This window comes from Choloepus didactylus, chromosome 10 (assembly GCF_015220235.1).
Source record: "Choloepus didactylus isolate mChoDid1 chromosome 10, mChoDid1.pri, whole genome shotgun sequence".
NCBI lineage: Eukaryota > Metazoa > Chordata > Mammalia > Pilosa > Megalonychidae > Choloepus > Choloepus didactylus.
In genome coordinates this window covers 108,979,906-109,003,654 of record NC_051316.1, presented here as the reverse complement: position 1 = coordinate 109,003,654, position 23,749 = coordinate 108,979,906, and the positions used below count along the sequence as shown (strand labels likewise).

At 47.6% G+C, this 23,749-nt stretch overlaps 1 protein-coding gene across 16 annotated transcripts in view; it reads left to right on the top strand.

Moving 5' to 3' along the window:
• The window catches only part of ZNF618 (zinc finger protein 618), a 180,790-nt gene that overhangs the window by 86,359 nt on the left and 70,682 nt on the right, over nt 1–23,749 (top strand). For 15 of the 16 annotated variants that reach the window (XM_037851090.1, XM_037851087.1, XM_037851086.1 and 12 more), the window contains exon 2: nt 9,148–9,191. In XM_037851090.1, coding sequence (XP_037707018.1) covers nt 9,148–9,191 — 44 coding nt within the window. Of the gene's footprint in view, nt 1–9,147; nt 9,192–9,578; nt 9,592–23,749 lie in introns of those variants that run through there. The other variant, XM_037851085.1, reaches the window with a different exon arrangement.

The following is a 23,749-nucleotide window of genomic DNA, read 5'->3' as shown; positions in this document are numbered from 1 at the left end:
GGTCCTGCCCCTCCCTCTCTGAGACCAGGGTTCTCCCCTGCTCCTTTAAGGGGGATTGGTCTCTTACTTCCATCCTTCCAGCTGTCCAGGTCAGTGCTGGGCCCCAAGGAGTGAGTGGAGGAGACCAGGCCCTCTGTACATCAGGAACGTAGCGTCTAGGAAGGACAGGGGCTTCTCAACAGCTGCAGCACTTTAAAAAAAAAAAAACCAGAAACTTGCCATTTATTGAGCAACTACTATGTGCCTGGCTTAGCCCTGGGTGCTTTCTGTGCATGACCTCAGTTGATCCTTGCCATTCCTAGTAGCTCTCAGTCCTGGAGCCTTCTCGCTTCCACTGCTTTCCCCAAACCAACATCATCTCTTCCCTGGAAGATGATGGTGGCCTCTATAGCCAGAGGTTGCTTTCAGAGGTGCACATGCCTTCCAAGGTCACCCCATAAGGCTTGGGGTGAAGCGCAGATTTATTAGCCTGATTTACAGGAGCTCACTAATTAGCGGCTGTTTACAGTGACAATGATGACAGTGACGATGATGATGGTGGCAGTAACAGGGTCCTGCTCTGGTCTGTGTGACTGCCAACCAGAGAGAGAAGAACCCACCTGCACCTGTGAACTGCAGGGAAGCCTGATTTATTTCTTGGCAGTTGACCTCCGAGACCAAGAACTGGGTGGAGGAGAGCATCTAAATAGAGAGGAATGAAGACACTGGTCATTTCCCATGAGTATCTCTTTTAGTTGGAGACACGGCCAGTCGATGATGGTATGTCTGGGGTCTCTCTCAGAGAGGCTCCCTGGACCAGGTTGGGGGGCAGTCTTCACGTCTCTGTGCCATGGAGCATCATGGTCATCCAACAATGGAAGAAAAGAAAACGAAAATCAAATGGATGTTCCATCCTCCTCGGAGCTGGAGGCTGCTGGGTACAGGACGGAGGTCTGGGCTCTGGTCTGAGGGTCTAGTCAGGAGCTCTCTCTTTGAGCTGATGACATCAGGTGGCCGGTCCCTTCCTCCAGAGGTGAAGACCCTCAGAGACAGCTGCAGCCCTCCATGGTTCAGTGAGCTGCTGCAGTTTTCCTTCCTGGGTTTCCTTGCTGGGCAAGAGGGAGCCTTCCTCTGTGCTCCCCTACATGTTGTGTGGGGTGTGGGGTTCCCTGGCACCCAGCCTGTGCCAAGCTTCATTTGGGTCCATACTGGACATCTTCCCTGGTGAGCATGAGCTCCTTGCTCCCAGTCCAGGCCTCTCTGCAGGCTGGTTGGATTCTGTTTTTGAATATGTCCTGGAACCCCATCTTCAGAGCACACACCTAAGTTGGTGCTTACACACTGGTTAGCTCTAAGTAATTGAGTCCACACTGCCTGCCTCTTCCACTGCTCTGGTTACCATTGTGTCCCTGTAACTAGCTGGTACCCAACACCTAGTAGGCAATTAGCACATAGCATTCAGGCAAACAGATGAGGAACCAGGTTTAATTCCATCTTGGTGTCACCCCCCCACCCCCTCCCCATGGTCTTGCTCAGAATCACGCATGTAGTGTGAACTCTGTAAATATTTCTTGAAAAAGGGCACATGCTCATATGAGTTCCAATTCCTTTAACCAGGGTCTTCTCTGGCAACTTCCACCCACTCCTCAAGCTTGGAACCCAGGGAGTCAGTGACTTTCAGTAACCAAGTTCAGAAAAAAAAAAACCACGTATGATTAAAAAACAAGTGCCAAATGCAAGAAACATCATGGAGTATCATCTAAAAGGCAATGTCTAATTAGAGAATTTATAATATATTCAAGATTCTTGGGAACGGAATCTTCATCACTTGTAAAGCTATTGTTTGGCATTGGCACAATCACTTTTAATAGGTGTTTTCCAGGAATACCTGGTGTATGAAAGCGGGGACTGCCATCACCCAAGTTGAGGCCCGATGGATAGACAGGAAAACAGTTCATCTAAATTGTTTGGGGCCTGGCCAGGCTGTGCGTGTAGAGTAAATGCCCGTGGGGTTGGGATGAGAAAGCGTGGGTGAGCCCTGACCACCCCACTGAACAGCTGTGTGACCTCAAGCAAATTGCTCGGGTCCTCTCGGTGCTTGGTTAATTCTTCTTTGTCAAGGGGGATAGTTGAACTGCTGTGTCTCCTTTGCAGGGTTTGTTGAGAGAATCCCATGTGGTATAAGGAACTATAAAGTGCTAGGCCAGTGGTTAATATTATGTATGATTTTTCTTGGTGTTGAGGCCAAAAATTTTTAAAATCTTCCAAGATTCCTTTCTTTGTCTCATACCCTGCATCCAATTCGTGAACACAACCCATTGGCTTTACCTCTGAATACATTCAGAACCCAAACCCTGCTCATCCCCTTCACCAGTCTGGTCCAAGCCCCCATCGTCTTTTGCCTGGAATACTGCAGTAGCCTTTCCCATCATCGCCCCACTGTTATTCTCAACACATCAGCCAGGGTGACTCTTTTAAAATGGGAGTTAAATTGTCACTTTGTCCAAAACCTTTGAGTGGTCTACAAGGCCTTGCATGAGCCAAACTTCTGTTACCTCTCCTCTTCTCTCCTCCTCACTCTGCCCCAGCCCACTGGCTTCCTTGTTGTTCATTGAACACGTCAGGCATTCCCCCATCCTAGGGTCCTTGCGCTGGCCCTTCGCTCTGCCTTGAGCGCTCTTCCCCAACTCCCTCACCTCTTTCCAGTGTCTGCCAAATGATATCTACCCTACCGCCCTATTTGAAATTGCAACCCACGGCTCCTTCCTTGCTCCGGGCATTCCTGACTCTCTGGTTCTTCTCCATTTTTTATTCCATGGCACTGATTACTTTCGTGCATGCTGTATAGTCTACTTATTACTCTTATTAGTCTCATCTCCCCCCGCCCCCCCCCCCCATTGAATAAAGCCTCCACGGGGGCAGGGTCACATCTCAACTGCCTGGAACAATGTCTGATGCATAAAAGGAGCTCAGCAAATATTTGTTGGATGAACGAATGGTTTTTCTCCTTATTTGACTCTTGTGTGTCATTGGGAAAGACAGAATGTTGCAAGTTAAATTTGGGGGATCTACTGGCTGTTGGAAAGGAAGGAGATATGTAAATTAGACTCAAGCTGTTTCAGACCCACGTGTCCTCCTTTCCATAGAAAATATTAGGGAATGTCTAGGTAGGTCCTGGGGCCCTTGCAGGTGATTCTCGCAGCTGCAGTGCCTCTTGCAGGCCCCTAGGTTGAGAGTACCTGGTTGTACCCTACATGGAGGGGGCTGCTGCTGGGTATCTTCCTGCACATCAGTTGTGTGAGCTGGTAAATCAGAATTTTATTATTCAAATTAATAGGTACATATATATGCAGTACACACATGCAAGCACACAGATATTATGGAATAATAAATATTAGGTGCTTGTGAATATAACATTCACATGAATTGGTAAGAAAGAATGCAAGACCTCAGAGACATTTATGCCCTTTTTCTCCCAGATTCACGTTCACTTTTTCCTTCCATGAGGGTGGAGAGAAGTGTGAGAAGCAGAGAATATTGGAGATTTTGGAATTGTCTGCCAGTGGCGTTGATGTTGTCCACCCAGAATGTAGTATGTTAAGTGCTTTTTAAAATACATATAGTGGTTTTTCAAAAAATCTCTGTTGAATGAATGAAGGAGTGATTGGGTATTTAAGGTCAATTGTTATCTTTTTTATCCAAGTGTAATTGCCAGTGCAGTTTGTCATTCATCTAAGTAACTTGATTACTGGTATTTCCTCAGAAATAATAAGGAATTAATTCAACCATATTTGGTGAATATTTGCCTCGTGCCAGGCACCAAGGTGGGTGCTGAAGATGTGGCCATCTGTGGGAAGTGGTCTTTGCCCAGGAGGAACACATGGCCTCAGGGGAGACAGGCTCCCCAGGACCTGTGTCCCGGTCCCACACAGTTGGTGAAAGGTGCTGGAGGTGTCTGTGTTTGCGTTGTTGGGAGAATGGTGAACAGGGATAAATTAAATCTGATGGGGGTGGAGGGAAGTCATTGACGTCTCCCGAGAGGAAGTCAGTTTTGAGTTGCGCCTTCTGTGATGAGGTGGGGGTGGGGGAGGGAAAAGGCGAGATGCTAATTACACCACCACAGAAACATTCGCACCAGGTCGGTCTTGGGCTGGTCTGACTGAGGCGCCATCTTGGAGATGCCCCCTCCAAGATGGCGGCCCCCTACATTCTCACAGAGCTCAGGGGACCTTGAGGCCCCCATATTTTGCTGTGGCACTTCAGCCTCCCTCGACCTCTGGCTTGGCTCTCTTATCGCAGAAAGACATTTCATTCTTCGAGATCAGGCAGCCAGGACCCAAGGAGCTGTTTTTCCTCCATTGTGCAAGCATGACAAATCATTAATTTTTGATTGATTTGCTTAGAATTATGGGCGCCCCAGCATTCTTTCTGCCGCTGAACAGCTGTATAACAAATGAATATATCAGTGTGCACAAAAGATTGGAGATCTAAGAGAAGCAATTACATTGGCCACCCTCCCCAACCCTCACCCCTTCCCGGGCAATGAAGGGAGGAAATTTTTACCAGAAATTCCTCAAGTGGCTTTAAAAAAAAAAGCCTTTTTATAATTGAATTCAGTCTTTATCTCTTCATCGTTTGCAGCAGATTTCTAAACACACACCAGTTCCCCACGCACTTGGGTTCCATCTATCCAGGAGGAATCTTTAATAATGAAATTTCAACTGGTAAATTAAAACCAAAATGAAAAAAAAGGAAAAAAAAAAGCAAATTCTACCCCTCCTTTTTTCTTTTTTTTGGTCGCTGCTATTCCTTTAAGATTTTGGAACCGTACCAGTGCACTAAATGTGACCTCCATAACTTTTAAATTAAGAATTTATGCTGGCTTGAAATTTATGAAATATTTCAGCATGAAAGAAAGCCTTTTTCCCTCAGGAAAATTGAGCAATAAATCACAGCACTGTGGATTTACTGCCCTAGAGCCAGCGAGAGATAGGATTTTTTTTTTTTTTTTTGCTTCATTCTGAAAAAAAAAAATGTAATCATATAAGACAGCTTAGCTGCTATCCTCCCACTCTCTAGAATTTTTAATTTCAGCTGTTTCTGCTTGGATTTATTTCCAATATTCCTGCTCGGCTTTTCAATTTCCTCAGTTATTAAATTTTAATTCAGTGCATTAGCATTTAAATTAAAAAAGGGTTTATTTTATCGAAATCGTTGGCCAGCCCCCATCCCGTAGCACACGAATTGCCTGTTTCTGCCATTTGCACAAAATGTGAAATGCAGCTAATGTCTTACAACTTACATTTGCACAAATTTAGAAATAAAATTTCTGGGTTTGGAATAATATTTTCTTTCCAAGAAAACCCTTAATAATAGAATGGAAAAGAACAACTTAACATTCATTTGGGAGGGAAGAGGAGGGTTGAATGAAACCAAAAATCGTCTTGCCCAGGTCCTGTGAAGAAGCTGGTATATAAGGGATGGATGGATAGGACTGGGAAGGGGCAAGTACCCTCATGAGGGACTGGGGGGTCTTTAACCCCAACCAAGCAAGGGTGGGGAGGAGCTCTCATGGGCTCACTGTTCTCCATCATCTCTCCTGTGCCATAGGGGGCTTCGGTGAAGGTTGGCTCAGCTCAACATAGATTGGCAGAGGAGGAAGGGAAGGGAGAGATTATCTGATTCAGCCAACTCTACTCCTCTCCTTCCAATTTTTACCTATGGGGAGCCTCAGGTCCAGGGAAAGGAAAGAGCTTTTCTAAGGGTCAAAGTGAGACACAGAGTCAGAAAAGCCACCTTTTTTAGAAGAACATAGTCCAGTGGCAAAAGATGATCCTACAGCAAGAGTGGCAGTAGTGGGCGTTTCCATTACTTAAATTACTGCATAGGCTTGGCGTGGGCTAAGTGCTTCACCTACATTATTGTTTTCAGCATCATTCCGACTGGCCCCGTTGGAGAATGCCTCAGTCTGGTGGTTTGATGGACACTCATGAGTGGCCGATTTGCAGCACCAGATTCTGGTCAGGCCCTGAGACGTACTGGGAAGACCCATGGTCCAAGGCCACCTCTGTCACTCACTCATTTGCTGTGTCACCTTGTATAAGTCTCTGTTTTTCTGTGCCTCTTTTTCCCAGACCTGATAAATAATGACTTAGGGCTGTTAATGGTTTTTATAATTATTACTGCCAAGCCCATGCTAAGTACTTTTACATTGTCTTATTTAAGTTGTCTTAATTTTAAAGATACCCATTCTGCAGATGAGGAAACTGAGGTCCTGAGAAGGCATGTGACTTGCTTGAGATAACACAGCTAGACAATGGCAGAAGTAAGACTCAAACTTGGACAGCCTGACTCTACACCCTGTGCTCATAAACTGCAGTTCACATTGAGAAACAGGTCGCATTCCACTGGGTAAAGATGAATGTGTGGATTCATTTTGACCTGGGACAGTGGCAGTGTCAGAGGTTCAACTTAATTCAAACACAGAGGATTGCTGTAATGTATGTGTGAGGACACAGACAGAACTGGCCTGGTGTCACGTGGGCTCTGCGGATGGAGATCCAGCATTGTGGGCTTTGGATGGGCTTGGGAGGGGCAAGAGGCTGTCCCCTGTTGTTACGGTGTGGCTGGACTTGGCTGCACTCCCTGGAGTCTGCCAGGCCCGCATGCCGTGATTGACTGACTTGAGCTGTGACATTAACACCTGCCTTTGTGGACATCTCTCACATCAATGTGCCTACCCAGGCTTTCCCGTATCTGCCAATAGACAGACCTTTCACACCCAGCCGTGGTAGCACCCCTCCCTCCAGCATCTCCATTTCCCCAGCGTCACCACCTTAGTCTCTGCAAAAGGATTTGTTTGAAAAACTATGTGAATATTTTGAGCATTTTGTCTTTGCTTCATAAAAATGGGTGGAAGACAAATGTGAATATTGATACTAGTGATAAAATGTTCAAGTATCATAAACTTAATAAAAGGGAAACAGATGTAGATTATTAGGTGTGCCAAAAACAGATTCTTTACCCCCATGGCCCGCTGCATGTTTACTGGACTGGAGCAGCTCAGCTCTGTAACATTGTGAAGGGAAAGGACAACAAAGTCAACATTAAAAATGTATATGGAAAATGCTAGAAATACATTCCCAGAATTAAGTCGGAAAGATGAGAGATCATATGGGATTTTCCAATATTTTTAAGCTCACTGGGGAGAATCCCCTCCCCCTGCCGATTATGATATGAACATTAAAACTTTACATGCAAGTTTTGAGGAATGCAAGATGTCAGAGGGAGGCTGTAATTGATCTTGCTCTTTTTCTCCCAATGAAATGATATGCAAACCATTTACCACTTTCTTGTTTGTTCCACTGAAATAATACACCAGCATCCCATTAATTTCTCCCTCCCAGATTCACATTTCTACCTCCCCACTTGTCCTTAACCTTTCTGTCTCCCTCGTGCGGGAAACAGCATCTGCGTAGTTTTGCCGTTTCCTGATTGGCTCCCCTGAATGTTGGCGGGAGATGAAGTATTCCAGGACTGAGGAAGGCAGGTTTTGGAGTGACCCCAGACCTGGGCTTGCAGCTGTGGGACTTCTGATAAAAGACTAAAACTCTCTGACTCTCTGTGTCCTCATCTGTAAAATGGGGATATTGGGAGGTGGGGAGAACCTACCGTGAGGAGTAAATGAGACCAGACATTTAATGTCCATACCCTGGTGCCTGACATGAGGTTACCTAGAGGAGCAAGTACAGATGCTTGCAGGGGCCAGGCATGCGGGCTGGGGGTGAGGCAAGAGGGAGGAGTGGGGACTCTGGAGAAGTCAATGGCGTGTCAGCCCTCACTGACTGTCACATGTAGGACTGGGTGTTGCTCGGTTATCCAGTTTGTTAAGAGAAGCTGGAAATCTGGTGTTATTTTGATGAAATCCCTTTATTTTTATTTAACTAATATCTCTTTATTTTAGTTCATTTGAATCAAAGTCCACCATCTGGTTTTGCCATTTTGCAACCTCTAATGAGCACTCATTAAAAGGTAGTGGCTGCTGCTTTTATTTTGGACCTCAATCCCTTATCCACCATCCTGCAATTCAAAAAGCTTGAAAGCCAAAAGAGTTTTTATAACTGATGGGGCAGCAGAACTTGACCTGAGGGGAGGCTGGTTGTAGTGTTTATTTATCTCATGTAAGGTTGATTCTTCATATCTTTCACTACAGAAATATTAATGTGCTTGATTACTGGGGACTCCCCAGACCCCTGCCAGGGCTGTTTCGAAATATTGAACATATGCACTACATTACCTTTTTAAAATCAGAAAACTTCTGAATTTGGAAACACATGTGACCCCAGGGTTTTGGACCTGCAATATTCTAACAGTGATTACTATTATTATAAATGGCTTGACACAGCTAGGAAATGCATCTTCAACCAGTGGTGGTGAACATCCTAGGGACTCTTCCCATGTCTGAAGCCTGCTTCGGCCTGTGCAGCAAGGGCGTCGCCCACAGGCCCCCCAGCCCTGTCCCCAGCCCTGGCCTAAGAGTCGGCTCTCACCTGTTTGTCATTAGTCCTCACAAGACTTCATGCAGCTCCCTCTTTGCTGAGGGCCTCAGTCTCTCCATCTGAACCAGAATTTTATGATTTCTGAAAATTTCATTTGGTCAGCATTATCTCCCTTTCCCCCCAACCCCACCCCAAATAAAAGAGATTAAGATCTGACACTCTCTTGCCTTCCCCTGCTCATAGGGTTGGGGGACAGAATATTTTAGCGTAATAGGATTTCCCCCCACCTCCTGTTGGTAGGAATAAATCTGCAGCTACTGTTTTATTGGAAATCCCAGCTGAAAATAAAAATGGTGCAATTCAATCTCAGATTTAGCTGGTTATTTACTTTTCACTGAGTCCCCAGGGCTCTGCAAGTGCTGGTTTTGTGTTGGCAGTGGGTGCTCAGGCAGGATTTAAAGGGCCAACCCATAAGAGGGTATCCTGATTCCCTCTTAGCACTGAGGACAGATTTTCCCAGCCTGGAGGAGTGGGGGTGGGCAAGGGATGTGGCCAGCTCACCCCACTGTGTGAAGGCCAGTGTTCAGGGGACGCATGATGTAAGAGTTGCAGGGGATAGAATTTGCGTCTTCTCGCTTCGCTGATGTATATTCTGGGGATTCCTTTGCAGGCTGACGGAGCCAGTGCAGCTGGAAGGAAAAGTACAGCGGGCAGGTAAGTGCCCCCTGCCTTGCCCTACCCTGCACCCCCTCTCTCTTTCTGGTCGTCATGCCTCTCAGCCACCACTTTCTGGTCCTCACCATCCATCTGAAAGGATGGGTGGTCCAGGCCAGCTCCCTTTGCTGAAATCCCTGTGTCCCCAGAGGACATGAGTCTTGGGCAATGTTTTCCAGCCCTCTGGGACTGGAGGCTGAGGATGACTCATTCCTGAACTGGCCATTGGTCTCTCAATCAGGGGGTGACTTAGGGGTGAAGCACCATGGGCTTTGGGCTAAAAGACCTGATGTGAATTCCAGCTCTGCTGCTGCATTGTAAACCCCAGGGGGCACCAGTATCATGGTGTTCCGGAATTCAGTGTGAATGATCCCTCCTGAACTTGTGGGCGCCTTGCCGGGTGAGTGCAAGTTTTTCAACTTCTCTCTGCCTCCATTCTTCTCTAAATTTGGTTTAACCTCGGTTCCTAGCTTGAAAAAGGGCCATTGTGAGGATTAAATGAGATGACCCTTCTAAAATGCTTAGTACAGGGATTTTTTTATTAGTCAGGGCTGTTTGGGGTAAATGTGACAGAAATTCACCCTAGATTAGTTAGAACAGAAATAGGAATTTTGGCGATCATGCACCTGTGAAGTCCAAAGTTGCACTGGATTCAGGGGCTCAACTGCTGGCGCTAGGAATTTCTCTCTTTCCTTTCCTCCCCCACCCCCCCCCCTTTCCCTCTTCTGCCCCTCCTCTGACCAGCTCTGCCTCTCTGTGTGTTGGCTTCACTTTTCAACAGGCAGAGATGGTCTTGGCAGTTTCCAAGTACGAGTCCTTACTGCTAGTGATCTCAGCCAATGAGAAAGCCTCTTCCATCATAGTGTAAACAGAAGTCCCAGGGATGACTCTCAATGGCCCACCAAGGGTCTTGTTGCTCATCTCTTGAACCAATCATGGCTGCCGGGGGGGGGGTGGAGTACTCTGATTGGCTAGATGGGGTACTGTCCTCACCCTTGTTGCTGGCAGGAGTTGGGGAGGGGTGGTTCTCAAAGGAAAGCTTGGATGTCGTTAGGAAGAAGGGAGAAAGCGATAGCAGACAGGCCCAAGGAGGGGATGCCCCTCAACAGCTGGCTCGGAAAAGCAGTAGCACTGATGCTGCCGCGGCTGTATTGTAGGGTGAAGCCGAGCTGGAGTGGCCACGTGACCTTTATTTGGGGAGTTGGGGCAGGAAGAAGGCAAGGGGCAGGTAGAAGAGATGGCTCCCTGGGGCCTGTACATAAAGTCTGGAATAAAACTCTAGGGTCGTGTACTAGAGCTGGGGGTCAGGTCGTGAATGCCAAGCAGACAATTTTGCCTTTTAGCCCTTGGCACACTAGTTCTGTGAAATGTTAATAGACTTTTGTGTGTGGGGGAAAAATGGGTTCTATAACCCAATGAGCTTAGAGGACAATGGGTTAAACAAAGTCAAACAGTCGTCTTTTCTGTGGGACTTCTCAGAACCTTTAATGTGTTATTGTGCAGGCTTGAGAATATCCAAGAAGATGAAAATGCCATGTTTCTCAAACCTGCTTAACCATGATGCCCTTTAATTGAAGTTCATCTCAAGGAACGAGTGCTCCTTGAAACATAACTTTGGGAAACCACGGTGAGCTGTTGAAGTTCTTTGAGCCAAGCAGTAAAGCACAGATGCCTTTGTGCTTCAGGAAGCTCACCCTGGCTGCTTTTTGCAGGGTGGATTGGAGGGGGCAGAATGGAGGCAACAAGAGCAGGCTGGAGGTCACTGTGACCCACGCAGCCCAGCCTGGCCTGGCCCCCGTCCTCCTCTCTGACTTCACCCCATACCAGTCTCCCCTTCTCTCCCTCTGTTTTAGCCACCTTGACCTTCTCTCTATTTATCTATCACTCTAAACTGGGGATCGGAGGGCCAGATAGTATGTATTTTTTTGCTCTGCTGCAATATCTCAACTCGGCCACTGTAACACAAAAGCAGCCATGCATAGGCAACATAAATACATATATGGTTGTAGTTTGGCAACCACTGGCCTAAACCAAGTGTTGCCTGGGGGCCTTTGCAACTGCTGTTCCCTTTGCCTGGAATGCTCTTTCCTCTGATCTGTCCACGATTGGGAGCATTTCATCATTCAGGTCATAGGTCGGTCACAACCTCAGAGTAGCTTTCCCTGACCCCCTCCCCACACCCCACCCCCCATTCAAGGTAGCTGCCCTGGTACCCTCCACCCCAGCCTGTGGCCTGCAGCCTTCAGAGCCTGTTTAGACTCTGGCTATTCTATCTAAAAATTTACTTTCTTTTCTTTCTCTCCCCTGGAGTGTCAACTCCATAAGGCGGGGACTATGTCTCTCTTGTTTGCTGCTGTGTCCCTAGCACCCAGGAAGGGACCCAGCCCCTAGCAGGTACTCCGTAAATGTTTATGGGGTGGATACGACAACGGAGATGGGAGAAGAAGCGGGCACGATCAAGGTGCAGAGGGTGTGGGCTGGCATGGAGGGACTGCAGCCTGAGGCAGTGGAGAGGAAACATCTGGGCTTAGTCCTATAAACACAGGTGATGATCCATGTATCCAAAAGCCACCGAGCACCTTTTGACTCTCTCCTGGGCCCCTGGTAGCAGGATTTTGAGTAAGGACAGTATACGAAGCTGGGTAAGGAGTCCCCAGGACCACCCCCAGTTTGATGATTTGCTGGGAGGAGTCAGCATATAGTGGTACTCACCGTTAAGCTTTATTACAGTGAAGGGAAATGAAGCAAAATCAGCAAAGGGGAAAGGCACACAGGGTGCAGTCCAGGAGAAACCAGGCACAAACTTCCAGTGGAGTCACACAGGATGTGCCGGATTCTCCAGCAGCAAGTTGCAAACACGTGTAAAATGTTGTCTACCAGGGAAGCTTATTAGATGCTCATTGATGCCCAAGGTTTTATTGGGGGCTGGTCACATGGGCACCCCATGCCTAGCACATTCCCAAATTTCAGACTTTTAAAAGGAAAGCAGGTGTTCAGCACGAACCACATTGTCTGTACAAGCAGTTTGGACATGGTGAGCCCTATGTATCATTTAGGGGGGTGGGAACCCTCCCAGGTGGGAACTTTCCCAAATCCAGGTTCCCTAGTGCCAGTCAGGGCCCTCATCTTGTAAGCAGCCTTTCCAAGGATAAGCTGTCAGGCCTGCATTGTTGACTGTTCTCTGCACAGATGTTGTAGCCTGTGGGGTGGCGGGAGTCCTGTGACTGGCTGTGCTGGGAAGTGGTTCCTGGATCAGAGTGTCTGGATTAGAAGGGGTCTCAGAGTTTGTCTGGTCCCACCCTCTCATTGTACTGATGTGGAGACTGAGACCTCTGGGGAAAGAGCCCTGTTCAAGGTCACGCAATGAGTGAGTGCCTGTGTCAGGTCTCGAACCTGCTGAAGCCAGGTGCTTTCTCTGCTCATTGATGCTGAACTCAAGGAATGGTCTACCCAGCCTCCCTGGCTTTCCTCCCACATTTATCGAGGCCCTACTCAGTATGGGGTAGTTGAGCCCAGTGCTGTGGGCTGTAGACTCAGATGGATTGGTTGTTGATTTATTCGGTCAGCAGACATTAGAGTATCTGCTATGTGGCAGGCACTGTTGAAAGTGCTGGGTCTCCAGCAGTGAGCAAAGACACATAGCTCCATCCCATCCTCATCAGTCTCACAGGGATCTGGACCTTTTCCTTGTTTCCTCTGCATGGATCTCCCCCCACCACCTGCATCTCTACCTGATGAGTGTCTGGCCAGGGGACAGCAGGTGGGTTCCCTGCAGTGGGAGTTGCTGCCTAGACCTCTGAATTCATTATCAATCAAGGCTATGCCTGGAGGGAGAAGAGTGCTGGGATCGATTAGAGATGCCTGTCCTGGTCCAGGGAGGGGAGGGTTGGCGTGTGTGCCATCTCTTTGCCTTCCCCGACCAGCCTTGGCTTGAATTTACTCGTGATGAAGCCCCTAGACAAGGAAGGGCCAGCTCAAACCTTAGGTCTGTGTGTCAGCACTTTGGTGCCAGGCTCTGAGCTTCAGTGATTTACATGTAATCATCTACTATTAATTTAGTTACCCTTTAGAACAACCCTAGGAGGGAGATAGTTTTAGTATTCCCATTTTACGGGTGAGGAAGCTGAGGCACAGCTTCTATGGCTGCAATTGGAAGTAAGCAGCAGAGCCAGGATGTCTGCCAGATCGGACATCTCTGGTGTGTGTGCCCAGTGTCTGTGCTTTCCTGCTCCTCTGTGTGCCCTGTTCAATTAAGGATGTTACGGGTCCCTGTGATGGGCCACGGGCAGGCATCAGCAGTGGAATGGGGGTGGTGGGATGGGGATGTCAAGAAGATGGGGACCCTAGAGGAGCTCACAAGTGAGTTTAGGTTGAATTGGTGGTTAAAACTAATCAGCTGAGAAGTCAATTCTGTATTCAATGCCAGGAAAATCTGAGCATCTGCCCGCTGAGGCCACTAGTGAACCTGACCCTGACCCTTGGGTTAGATTGGCCAAGTGAGGTTAGAGTCTTATAGACTTTGCAGAGGGTTAGAGCTCATTTAGTCCCTCCTTCAGATGGGGAAATAAAGGTCCTGGGGTTTCCCAAAGTCAGAATTAGGTGACCCCTAAGGCCCCCCACTCCCAGGCCCACCACAGCATGCTCTGTTATTACCTTAAGGCCCACTTTCCGCCCAGTGCCTTCCTTTTGGCCCGGAACACATGGTTTTGTTTCTCCAGAGGGCCTCTGGCTAAACCCCAAAACCAAAAGCATGAGCTGCTAAGGACTTAGGGTTAAATTGAAGGCGGGACGAAGAGAGGTGGTGCCTCTGATCCTGAGAAAGTACTGAATGTGGTTTGGTTTACTTCCCTGTAACCCAACCTGGGTCGCTTATATAAGACCAGTGACCCCAGCACTTGAGGTTAATGTTGACCTGGTGTGCAGTTCACAGATCACGTAGCACAGACGCAGCCAAGTCTCAACATCTTCTAAGAAGAATGGGGGTTCTGGGACCTTGCCTGTAGGCCATTCTTAAGGAAACACAGTTTTTATAGTCAAGCAAATGCAGCTATGGGAACTAGCCTAGCATCCTACTAGGTCTGCTGGAATGAAGAATTAGGACTTTTTTTGAAGGTTTTCAGAGCTGGAAGGGCTCTATAGATATAAGTTAGTTCAATTCTTCCATTTTGGAGATAAGGAAAACAGGAGAGAAGAGGTTAAGGGGGATATTTGTTCATGTTGTGTACTGATTTCCTAACAAATGCCAAACGTACAAGATCTTGTAGACAGGGAGGTTGGGAAGGAGAAGTTCTTAAGACCAAGCTTCACTCCTTCATTCCACAAGTACGTCTTGAGTGCCTACTATGTCCAGCCACCATCCTGGATGCTGGAGATACAGTGGTAAACAAGCCCAGCAGCATCTCTTCCCTCTTTGGAATTGACGTTCTAGAGGGAGTAGAAAGACATAATAAGGAAAATACATGAAATGTCAGATACTAAAGTGTGCTTTGGGGTTAAAGCAGAGAGAGGTGTTGCCTCTTCAATTTGAGCAGTCAAGATGAGCATGACCAAGGAGGTAACATTTGAACAAAGACCTGAAGGAGGTGAGGGACTGAGCCAGGCCATCATCTGGATGGAGTGTATTCCAGAAAGCGAGATCAGCAGGTGCAGAGGCCCTGAAATGGAGCATGTACATTGCATTGGAGCAACATCACAGAGGCCCGTGTAACTGTGGAGGGCCTTGGAGGCTGTCATGAGGCTTTGGCCATAACTCTGCATGAGATGGGGCACCCTTGGAGATTCTGAGCAGAGGCGTGACATGATAGGACTTAGGTTTTAAAAGGATCTTGCGAGGAGAGATATGTTACAAGTTCAGGACAGACAGGACTGTAGAAAGTAGACTTGAAAGTGAGTTTCTGCAAGGACATTTTTTTTAGGCCTGGGGAGTTCAGTTCGACAAAGCAGTGTGTGAATCCTACATCCAAAAAGAGCCCGGCATCCTGCTTGGGCCTGGGAAAGCCCCAGTGGGCAGCAGCCGTATCCCACCCTCCATGCCCACCTGCATCCCCATGCCCTGTCTGCCAGGCGTCTTCCTCCCCTTCTCTCGAGCCCTGTTCAGGGTCAGGCAGCTCAGCACTGGGAGGAAGGACTCAGGCTGCCTGGGTTGGACCCTGGAACTGTCCAGTGCCTGGTTGTGGGACCCTGGGCTGGTCACTTAACCTCCCAGCGCTCCAGCTTCCTCATTTGTAAAATGGGGATAATATTAGTGCCTCCTTTTCAGTGTTGTCAGTGAGGATTAAATGTAATGATCTTCATATACCCTTAGTGCAGTGCCTGGCCCATAGTAGGTGTTCAATAAACACTGAATTTATCCCTACCATCACCACCACGCTAATTTCCGTTCCTAGAAGGAGATGACAGTAGGGTGACAATTGATTTGTCATAGAGCTTGGATGTGGGAGAGGGGTCTGGAGGTAGGGATGAAGGTGTGGAAGGAGCTAATATTTGCTGAGAGCCCACCATTGACTAGTCACTGCGTCTTGCAGTTCACACCTAGCTCCTTAGATCTTCCCAGCAGCCTTCTGAGGTAGCCACTGGTATCCTTCTTTTTCAGAGGGATAAACTTGTCCAAGATCACCCAGATGGCTCTGGACCTGGCTGAATCTTGTCCTTTAAGTCAAGGTGTTTCATCAGTGGACTGTGTGTATTCTCAGATAACCATATATGGGCAGCCACATAATTATTTTTTAAGTAATAGCTTCTTGCTATTTAACATTTTGGTTTCAGCAGTAGAATTAAAGTAGCCTCAAACAAATTAACTTTGTTCACACGGAAATTCACAGTACTAGGCAGAATGCTAGTTGATGACCAATATGGTATTAGCAGAATGAATTACTCAAGAACTCTGAGTGTGTTTTGGTCAGGATGCATCTCTCGCTTGATTCTGGGTTTATGTTCCTGTTACTGGAGTTGAACACTGAACATTATTTCCTAAAATGTATGTTCTCACCCTGCAGGCTGCCTCTAGGGGTTCATGTATTCATTCTAAAGAGGCCATTTGCGTTTTGGTGGACACAGTTCACACTCCACTTAATCAGTTACTCTTAACCCTATACTTTGCAAATAGGGCAGATTTTTGACGATTCACACACCTCCTTAGATTGTCACCTCTGGAGATAGCTACAGAAATGAAAGCCACAATTCACCCACATCAGAACCCAGGAATCATTTTGTCAAGTGGCTGCCATTCTTGAGCTTGAGATTGTCCAGCACAAGGAAATGAGTGGGGTCACAAGGGGACCTCTGCTCAGCCCACCGACCCCCAGCACGAGTCTCCCACCTGCACTCTTTGAGCCCTTTGAGAACATTCTTACTTCGAACCTGTAGTTATCACTTCAGGACATTCAGAAGTCTTGCCTTGTCCTGAAGAAGCCCAGTTTTGAGAATAGTAGCACTGGAGTGACCTGACCTGGTCACGTCTTGAGGCTTTTCATGACAAAGACCCTACGAGAAAGTGGCTGAGGAAATTTCTGCCTCTCACCATCTGTGCGGCTCTGCTAGCAGAAGAGACAGTCCCCGCTCACGGCTTCGACTTCCTCCAGATTCCATGCCAAGCTGGATGGTAGAACGTCAGCACATCTGAACCTGTCTCCACCACTCCCACCTCCCCACCCTGCCCTGAACTTGGCTGTAGTGTGTGTCCCCCAGGTGGCCTCCTCGTCACTGCTGCATGGAGGGTGGCCTTCTGTTTTCAGAGGGGCTAAAAATTCCTCTTCTTCTTTCACTTATAGGGACCCCATCAGCAGCCTGTGAGCTCATCTTTTTCATAGTTTGACCAACCTTTTCACATTTTTGTCTGTCAAGTGCTTTGTAGGGATGGGAGAAAAGAACTAGACTTTGCTGAGTCCCTACTCTGTGTGTGGTGCCTTGTTAGGTGTCTTACATTGCATCTGTCTCCTTTATTCTTCTAAACACCCTTCAGGGGTTGGTATCAACATTCGCAATTTACACACGAGGAATGCTGGGTGTGGGCAGATGAGATAAACTGACTGCTGGCAGTGGTCCATGTGTCTAGCTGGCTTTCTCCAAACACCTGGGAGGATCATACTGCATGGTTAGGGGCCTTGTTTATGTGTCCAGGGATGACATGGACCTAGGCAGTAAGGAGCCAGGGCCGGGTGTCCAGCCAGGAATTGTGGATAGAGCCATGTATTACAAAACTCATTCTGTCATCTGCTGGTCTTAAGGACCTGTGGACCCAGAGTGGCAGGAGGAAGCCAGTTGTGATGCCAGGGTTGGGAAGCAGCCTGATGGAAGAATGCCAGAGCTCTACAAGAAGTGGGGCAGCGTGGGGCATCTGTGCTCGGCGGGAAGTTGGAGGGGGAGCCTCCTGTGGGAAAGCTTCTTTCCCCTTTCATTCCAAGAGAAAGTGGCCTGTGGGCAGAGCCCAGGCCTGGGCTTTGGAAAGGGACAGAAAGGGTTAGTTGCCTCCATTGGCCGCTTTGGCAGGAAACAGTGTTGGTGGAGAAAGGAGTGTGTTTGTCCAGCATGAGGATTTGAGGACGATGTCACTCTTCACCTATTGGGACCATGGGTGTCTCTGCAGGACGGCAAACTTGGGTCCTTCTGTAACCCCCCGTTCCCCTCCGCCCATCGAGGGGATTCTGTCTGGCAGGGTCTGCAGTGTTCCCAGCATCTGTATGAGGGGTAGGCACAGCAAGATGGGGTGCCAGAGGGCTGACAAATCAGAATTGTGCCACTGCCAGACCCATTGGATAACAAAGGAAGCTTGTCAGATTAAAGTGCTGTCAACCATAATTTTTTAAATTCAATTTTATTGAGATATATTCACATACCATACAATCATCCAAAGTGTACAGTCAGTTGTTCACAGTACCATCATATAGTTGTGCATTCGTCACCTCAATCTATTTTTTTTTAAATATTTTCCTTGTACCAGAAAAAGTGAAAATAAGAATTAAAAAATAAAAATAAAAAAGAACACCCAAATCATCCCCCCCCACCCTATTTTTCATTTAGTTTTTTGTTCCCAATTTTCTACTCATCCATCCCATACACTGGATAAAGGGAGTGTGATCCACAAGGCTTTCACAATCACACTGTCACCCCCTTGTAAGCTACATTGTTATACAGTCGTCTTCAGGAGTCAAGGCTACAGGGTTGCTGTTTGATAGTTTCAGGTATTTCCTTCTAGCTATTCCAATGCATTAAAACCTAAATAGTGTTAGCTATATAGTATGTAAGAATGCCCATCAGAGTTACCTCTTTACTCCACTTGGAATCTCTCAGCCACTTAAACTTTATTTCGTTTAATTTCACATCCCCCTTTTTGGTCAAAAAAGATGTTCTCAATCCCAGGATGTTGGGTCCAGATTCATCCCCAGGAGTCATATCCTGCATTGCCAGGAAGATTTACACCTGGGAGTCAGGTCCCATGTAGTGGGGAGGGCAGTGAGTTCACCTGCCGAGGTGGCTTAGCTAGAGAGAGGGGCCACATCTGAGCAACAAAGAGGTACTCGGGGAGACTCTTAGGCACAATTACAAGCATGTTTTAGCCTCTCCTTTGCAGTAACGAGCTTCATAAGGGCAAGTCCCATAATAGAGGGCTCGACACATCAAACCCCCAGTCCTCAATATTTATGAGAACATCAGCAACAATCCAGGTGAGGAAGCCCAACACCCCTGCATTTTCCCTCAGCTCCTCAGGGGGGCCCTCTCTATATATTTTTATTCTCTGTCTACATTACTTTGGGATGTGTCGCTGTTTCACACTAACCTACTAGGTCTCATTTCCAATTAAAAGTTCCATGTAGTTATGGTATTTGAACAAACTACGAGTTAAATTGTTTAGAAAATATAGAGCTTGCACCAACTAAACATCTCTTCCCTTGGTTTCACATGGAAGTTGAAGTTTTAAAATGCAGTCAGTAATGTCCTTTACCCTTTGGCCAGATTTGCCCTTGACCTAACCACATCTGCTTCATTCATATCTCTAGTTAAAGTCTGGACTCTTTTAGCTTTTTTAACAGTTGCTGTATGCGCTAATACTGACATTCATATCTGCCGAGTTCTAGCTCTGAGTTTCAGGTGTCACACAGGTGCTCAGAGTTCCAGGGATCGATCAGGTTATACATAAAGGGATCAGCATCTTGGAATCTGGAGATAACCGTTACAATTCAGGAACAGATGTGACTGCTATAAGAGCTTACAATCTAGAGACCGTTTCAATAAGCGTTCCCCTGATAAGCTGTGCTCTAAGGTTCAATTCTGAGTTTACACATTGTAGTTAGTCCGTATTGGTGAGGCATTATAGTGTTTGCCTTTGTTTCTGGTGTAGTTCACTCAAAATGCTGTCTACAGGATCCATTCACCCATTGAGTGTCTCACAGCTTCACTCCTTCTTGTGGTTGCTCGGTATTCCATTGTATGCACACACAACAGTTCACCATACTGTTCCTCAGTTGATGTACCCTTAGGCCACCTCCACCCATTGCAAATCATGCATACTGCCTCCATGAACACCAGTGTGCAAATGTCCATTCATGTCTGCTCTCAGATCCTCGAAGTAAATGCCCCCTAATGAGGTTGCAGGACCTTGACCACAATTTTTTTTTTTTTAATGGCCTGAGCCAACCTTCCATGTGCCAAGACACCTGCAAAAGAAGTTCCCGACTTACTAGAAAGCTCCACCCTCCCAAAGTCTGGAGTTCTTGAGTTGAAGTTGCCCAAGACTCTTGCTTTTCCCTATTTTAAGTCTAAATTAGCCAGGGAATTAACTCTTAATATGTAAATCTTATTACTGTCTTTCTGAACTGCAGTATTACCCAGAGTTGTGGCTGACTGACATACATTGAAGAAAATTAAGTGCATGAGAATGATCTCAAACTAATGATGCATTGTAGGTTATTTTGAGTTTCTAAACTGTTAAGAGTTGTTTAATAGGTTAATAGTTTTAATCTAGTAATCTAATCTTCTCGACTTATTTATTAAAATACATCAGTGATACTTGACAGAAATGGAAGTGCAGATAATTTTGAGGGTTACTAAGGAGTGGGTGATGGCGTGAGGGTTGGAAACACGGGCAGCATAGTAAATGCAGGTGCAGGTTGCTGTTTCCCTGCGGGGTCTCTTTCCCGCCCTTCTTAGGGAAGTGGTGAGGCTGTGGCCTGCCTTTCCATTATGACTTCTGCTCTTTTCACGAAAAAACAGGAGACTCTTCCATCCAAAGGACATTTCTGAGGACAGCAGCCATTTTCAGACATACTGAGGACAATGAGAGGTCAGCAGTGAGCACAGAGTCCAAGCACTTTGGTCTGTGGAGGAGCTGGAGCCGTTTTGTTCCATTTCTTTGTTAATATTTTCAGCCCCTGGCAAGTACCTGGCACTGCTATAGACACGGAGCACACAGTGGGGGGCGAGCCAGCCCACTCCTTGTCTTTCGGAGCTTCTGGTCATTTTGTCACTTAATTTGTTCATTCATTCAACAAGCGTTTTTATTATTTTCTCTTCTTTCAGTAAAAGAAGACAAAAGACATCCACATGGTTAAAAGGCCAGGCTTTGGAGTTCGGCAGACAGGTGTCGGATTCCAGTTTTGTTACTAAAAAGTTCCGTGACTGTGAAAAAAATCACTCTTTCTTCCCCTAAAGCAAAACGTAATAGCCTACTGTACAGGCGTTGTGAGGACCGCTGAGACAGGGTCAGTGTGTACGGTGGAGGTTCCCTGGTGCCTTGTGGGTTCTTGATACGTCGTCGCTGCCCATGTCACCACCGTCCTGTTGTTGCTATTGCTAAGGTCACCACTGGTGTCAGCTCCCCACCCTGCACACCAGCAGGTCCATGTCCATTCGTTTTCTGTTTGCGTTATTCAGCAGACATCCACTGACTTTGGCCAGGGGTCAGGCACAGGAATGCAAAAAGCGGAGGGGCGGAGCCCTTGCCCCTGAGATCTCCCAGAACCACATAGAATTCGAGGGTGGATTTGGAGCAGGTTCCTGTCAGAAGTGGACAGGAGCGTTCCTGGAGCCAGTGGACACGACAGGTGCCTTGGCCGTTAGAGAGGCAGCCACCCTCAGACCCCAGTACAACCCCCCACCAGCCCCCGCTGCCGAGGGTGTGCATCTGTGCTGATTGACGTTTAGGACGGTGATCCTGCGTCCTCCATAGAAGGGCCCCGTCTGACCAGGCGGCTGTGTTTTGGCATTTCGGAAAATTTTCACCAGAAAGGGTAAAAAATAAGACTTTGACACTCAAAGAATAAACGTCACTTACTCAGAAAATTGGCTTCCGTGAAAACATCTCAAATCCATGTTATATCGAGGGCCATGGGAATGAGATGTTCAGATACTCAGTTCTGAATAATAAGTGAAGCAGTTAAACCATCGATGGTTCTTTGTGGTGATGGAGCCATTTTCCGGGAATATTTACTTGTTGATCTTTGATAGCACGAAAGGGTTTTCCGGGTCAGAGGCTACAGGAGCATTGAAGATTGTTCCGGCATTGACCTTTCCAGGGCCCGTCGGTTGGGTCATTGAGCTGACAGCTTCTCACGCACCATCCGCCACGTGCGGTCCCTGCTCTGGGTGCTGACGTATGACAGTGAACCTGTGAGACAGTCCACATCCTCTGGTAGCTTGCATTATAGTTGGGGAGACAGACAGGAAAGATGATAAAAGACGTAACGGTGTGTCAGGGGTAAGTACCGAGAAGAAAGCCTCAAGCAGGGAAGGGGGAGATGGACTTCAAGAGCCTGGGTAGGGGTGAGGTGGGAGAAATTTTAGATTGGGAAGCCAGGGAAGTCCCTACAGGGACTGGGACTTTTGAGTAAAGACCCGAAGAAGTGAGCAGCTAGCCATCGGGGTGTCCGGGGGACGGAGAGGGTGTTCCAGGGAGAGGAGAGAGCAAGTGCAAAAGCCCAAGGCAGGAGCATGCCTGCGTGTTCAGGGAGCAGCATGAAGACCGAAGTGTCCAGAGGAGAGAACAAGATGGGGAGTGTTAGGAGATGAGGTCAGAGGGCACATAGGGCAGGTTGCAGAGAGCCCTGAGGGTCGCGTGGAGGGAAGGGGCGTAGCAGCAGTGTGGCTTTGGACCTTGAGTTGGAGATGCCTAATAGGCATCCAAGTCGAGGGCTCTGCAGTTCAGAGGGGAGGTCCAGGCTGGAGAGAGAACTTGGGAATCATCATCAGGTGGTTAATATTTAAAACCGTGAGTCTGGATGAGATCACTTAGGAGTGAGTATAGATAAAAATAGAAGATGTTCTAGAACCGATCCTTGGGGCCTGCTAACATGCATATAAGGGTTGGGGAGATGAAGAGGAATCAGCAAAAGGGACAGAGGAGTGGCCAGAAGGTTGGAGTCCTGGAACACAGCAAGGAAAGAGTTGGAAGACCACGGAGAGGAACTCTATCAAAGGCTTCTGAGAAGTTCAATGAGGACGGAGATTTGCCATTGGATTTAACAACATGGAAGTCACGGGAGGCCTGGGAAAGAGCAGCTCTAGTGGAGCGGTGGAGGAAATGGTCCGATCAAAGTGGGCGGCTCAGGAAGTTTTTGCCAAGGAGAGGGCCTGCCGGCAGCAGCGACTGGCTGAGAGTCCTTTGCGCTCAGATAATTGGGTGGTAGGGAGATAGGCAGAGATGGAAAGTTTGGTCAGTGTTCAGCCTTTGCAGCAGGGTCAGCACACATGGCCCCTGAGATCAGGCCTTCGTGTCGTATATGCATTAATTCATTTAATGTCCCGTGTGTTTGCAGAGAGCTTGAGACCAGTTAACCCTCATCCCTAAGGAGCGGAGTCTGTTTCAATGAAGTTTTATTCCAGAGAGAGTTAACCAAGTCACCGTCTACACACTGGGGTTGCAGGTTTATCTCCCAACTCTTAGCATTGTTTCGGGGAATAAGGTACCAGGTTAACCATAGCCTGGGAGGAGGCAGCGGGGTCCTCAAGGCCAAATATCAGGACTTTGGTGGATGTGACACACATGCCCTGCTGGCTAAAGATCTGGCCTCTGCAAGGGCCAGAGAGGTCTCAGACTCCAGCTTCCTTGTTTTGTAGTTAGGAAACTGAGTCTCAAAGCGGGCAGCCCGGGGAATCAGTGGCAGAGACAGGACTGAAATCCAGGGTACCAAGGACTTCTCATAACTACTGCAAATTGGTGGAACTTCCGGTGTCTGCGTTAGAAAATTGCGCCCAGAAAGGAAGTTGTCTGAATCCTGGGCACCTGGCATGGCTCGGGTCTCTTCTTCCTGCAGGCCCAGAAATGGCATTTGTCTTTGGGCCTCAAACCCACTGATAAGTTATTTGCTTGCATTATCTTGGGCTTTAGAGATTAGCAGGAAGAGCACTGGGATAGGTTTCAGAAGAATTGTTTGGAGACCAAGCTCATCTCTGAAAGTTGTAAGGCCTGGGGCACACCATCCGTCCACCCATGTTTATTGAGTCCCTGCTATGCGCCAGGCATTGTGCTGGGACTGGGGCTATGGAAGTGAACAAAATAGACAGGCCCTGTTCTGTGCTTCAGTTTGCCTGTCAGTCCACAGGGTCTTCATGAAGCCAGATGTGTT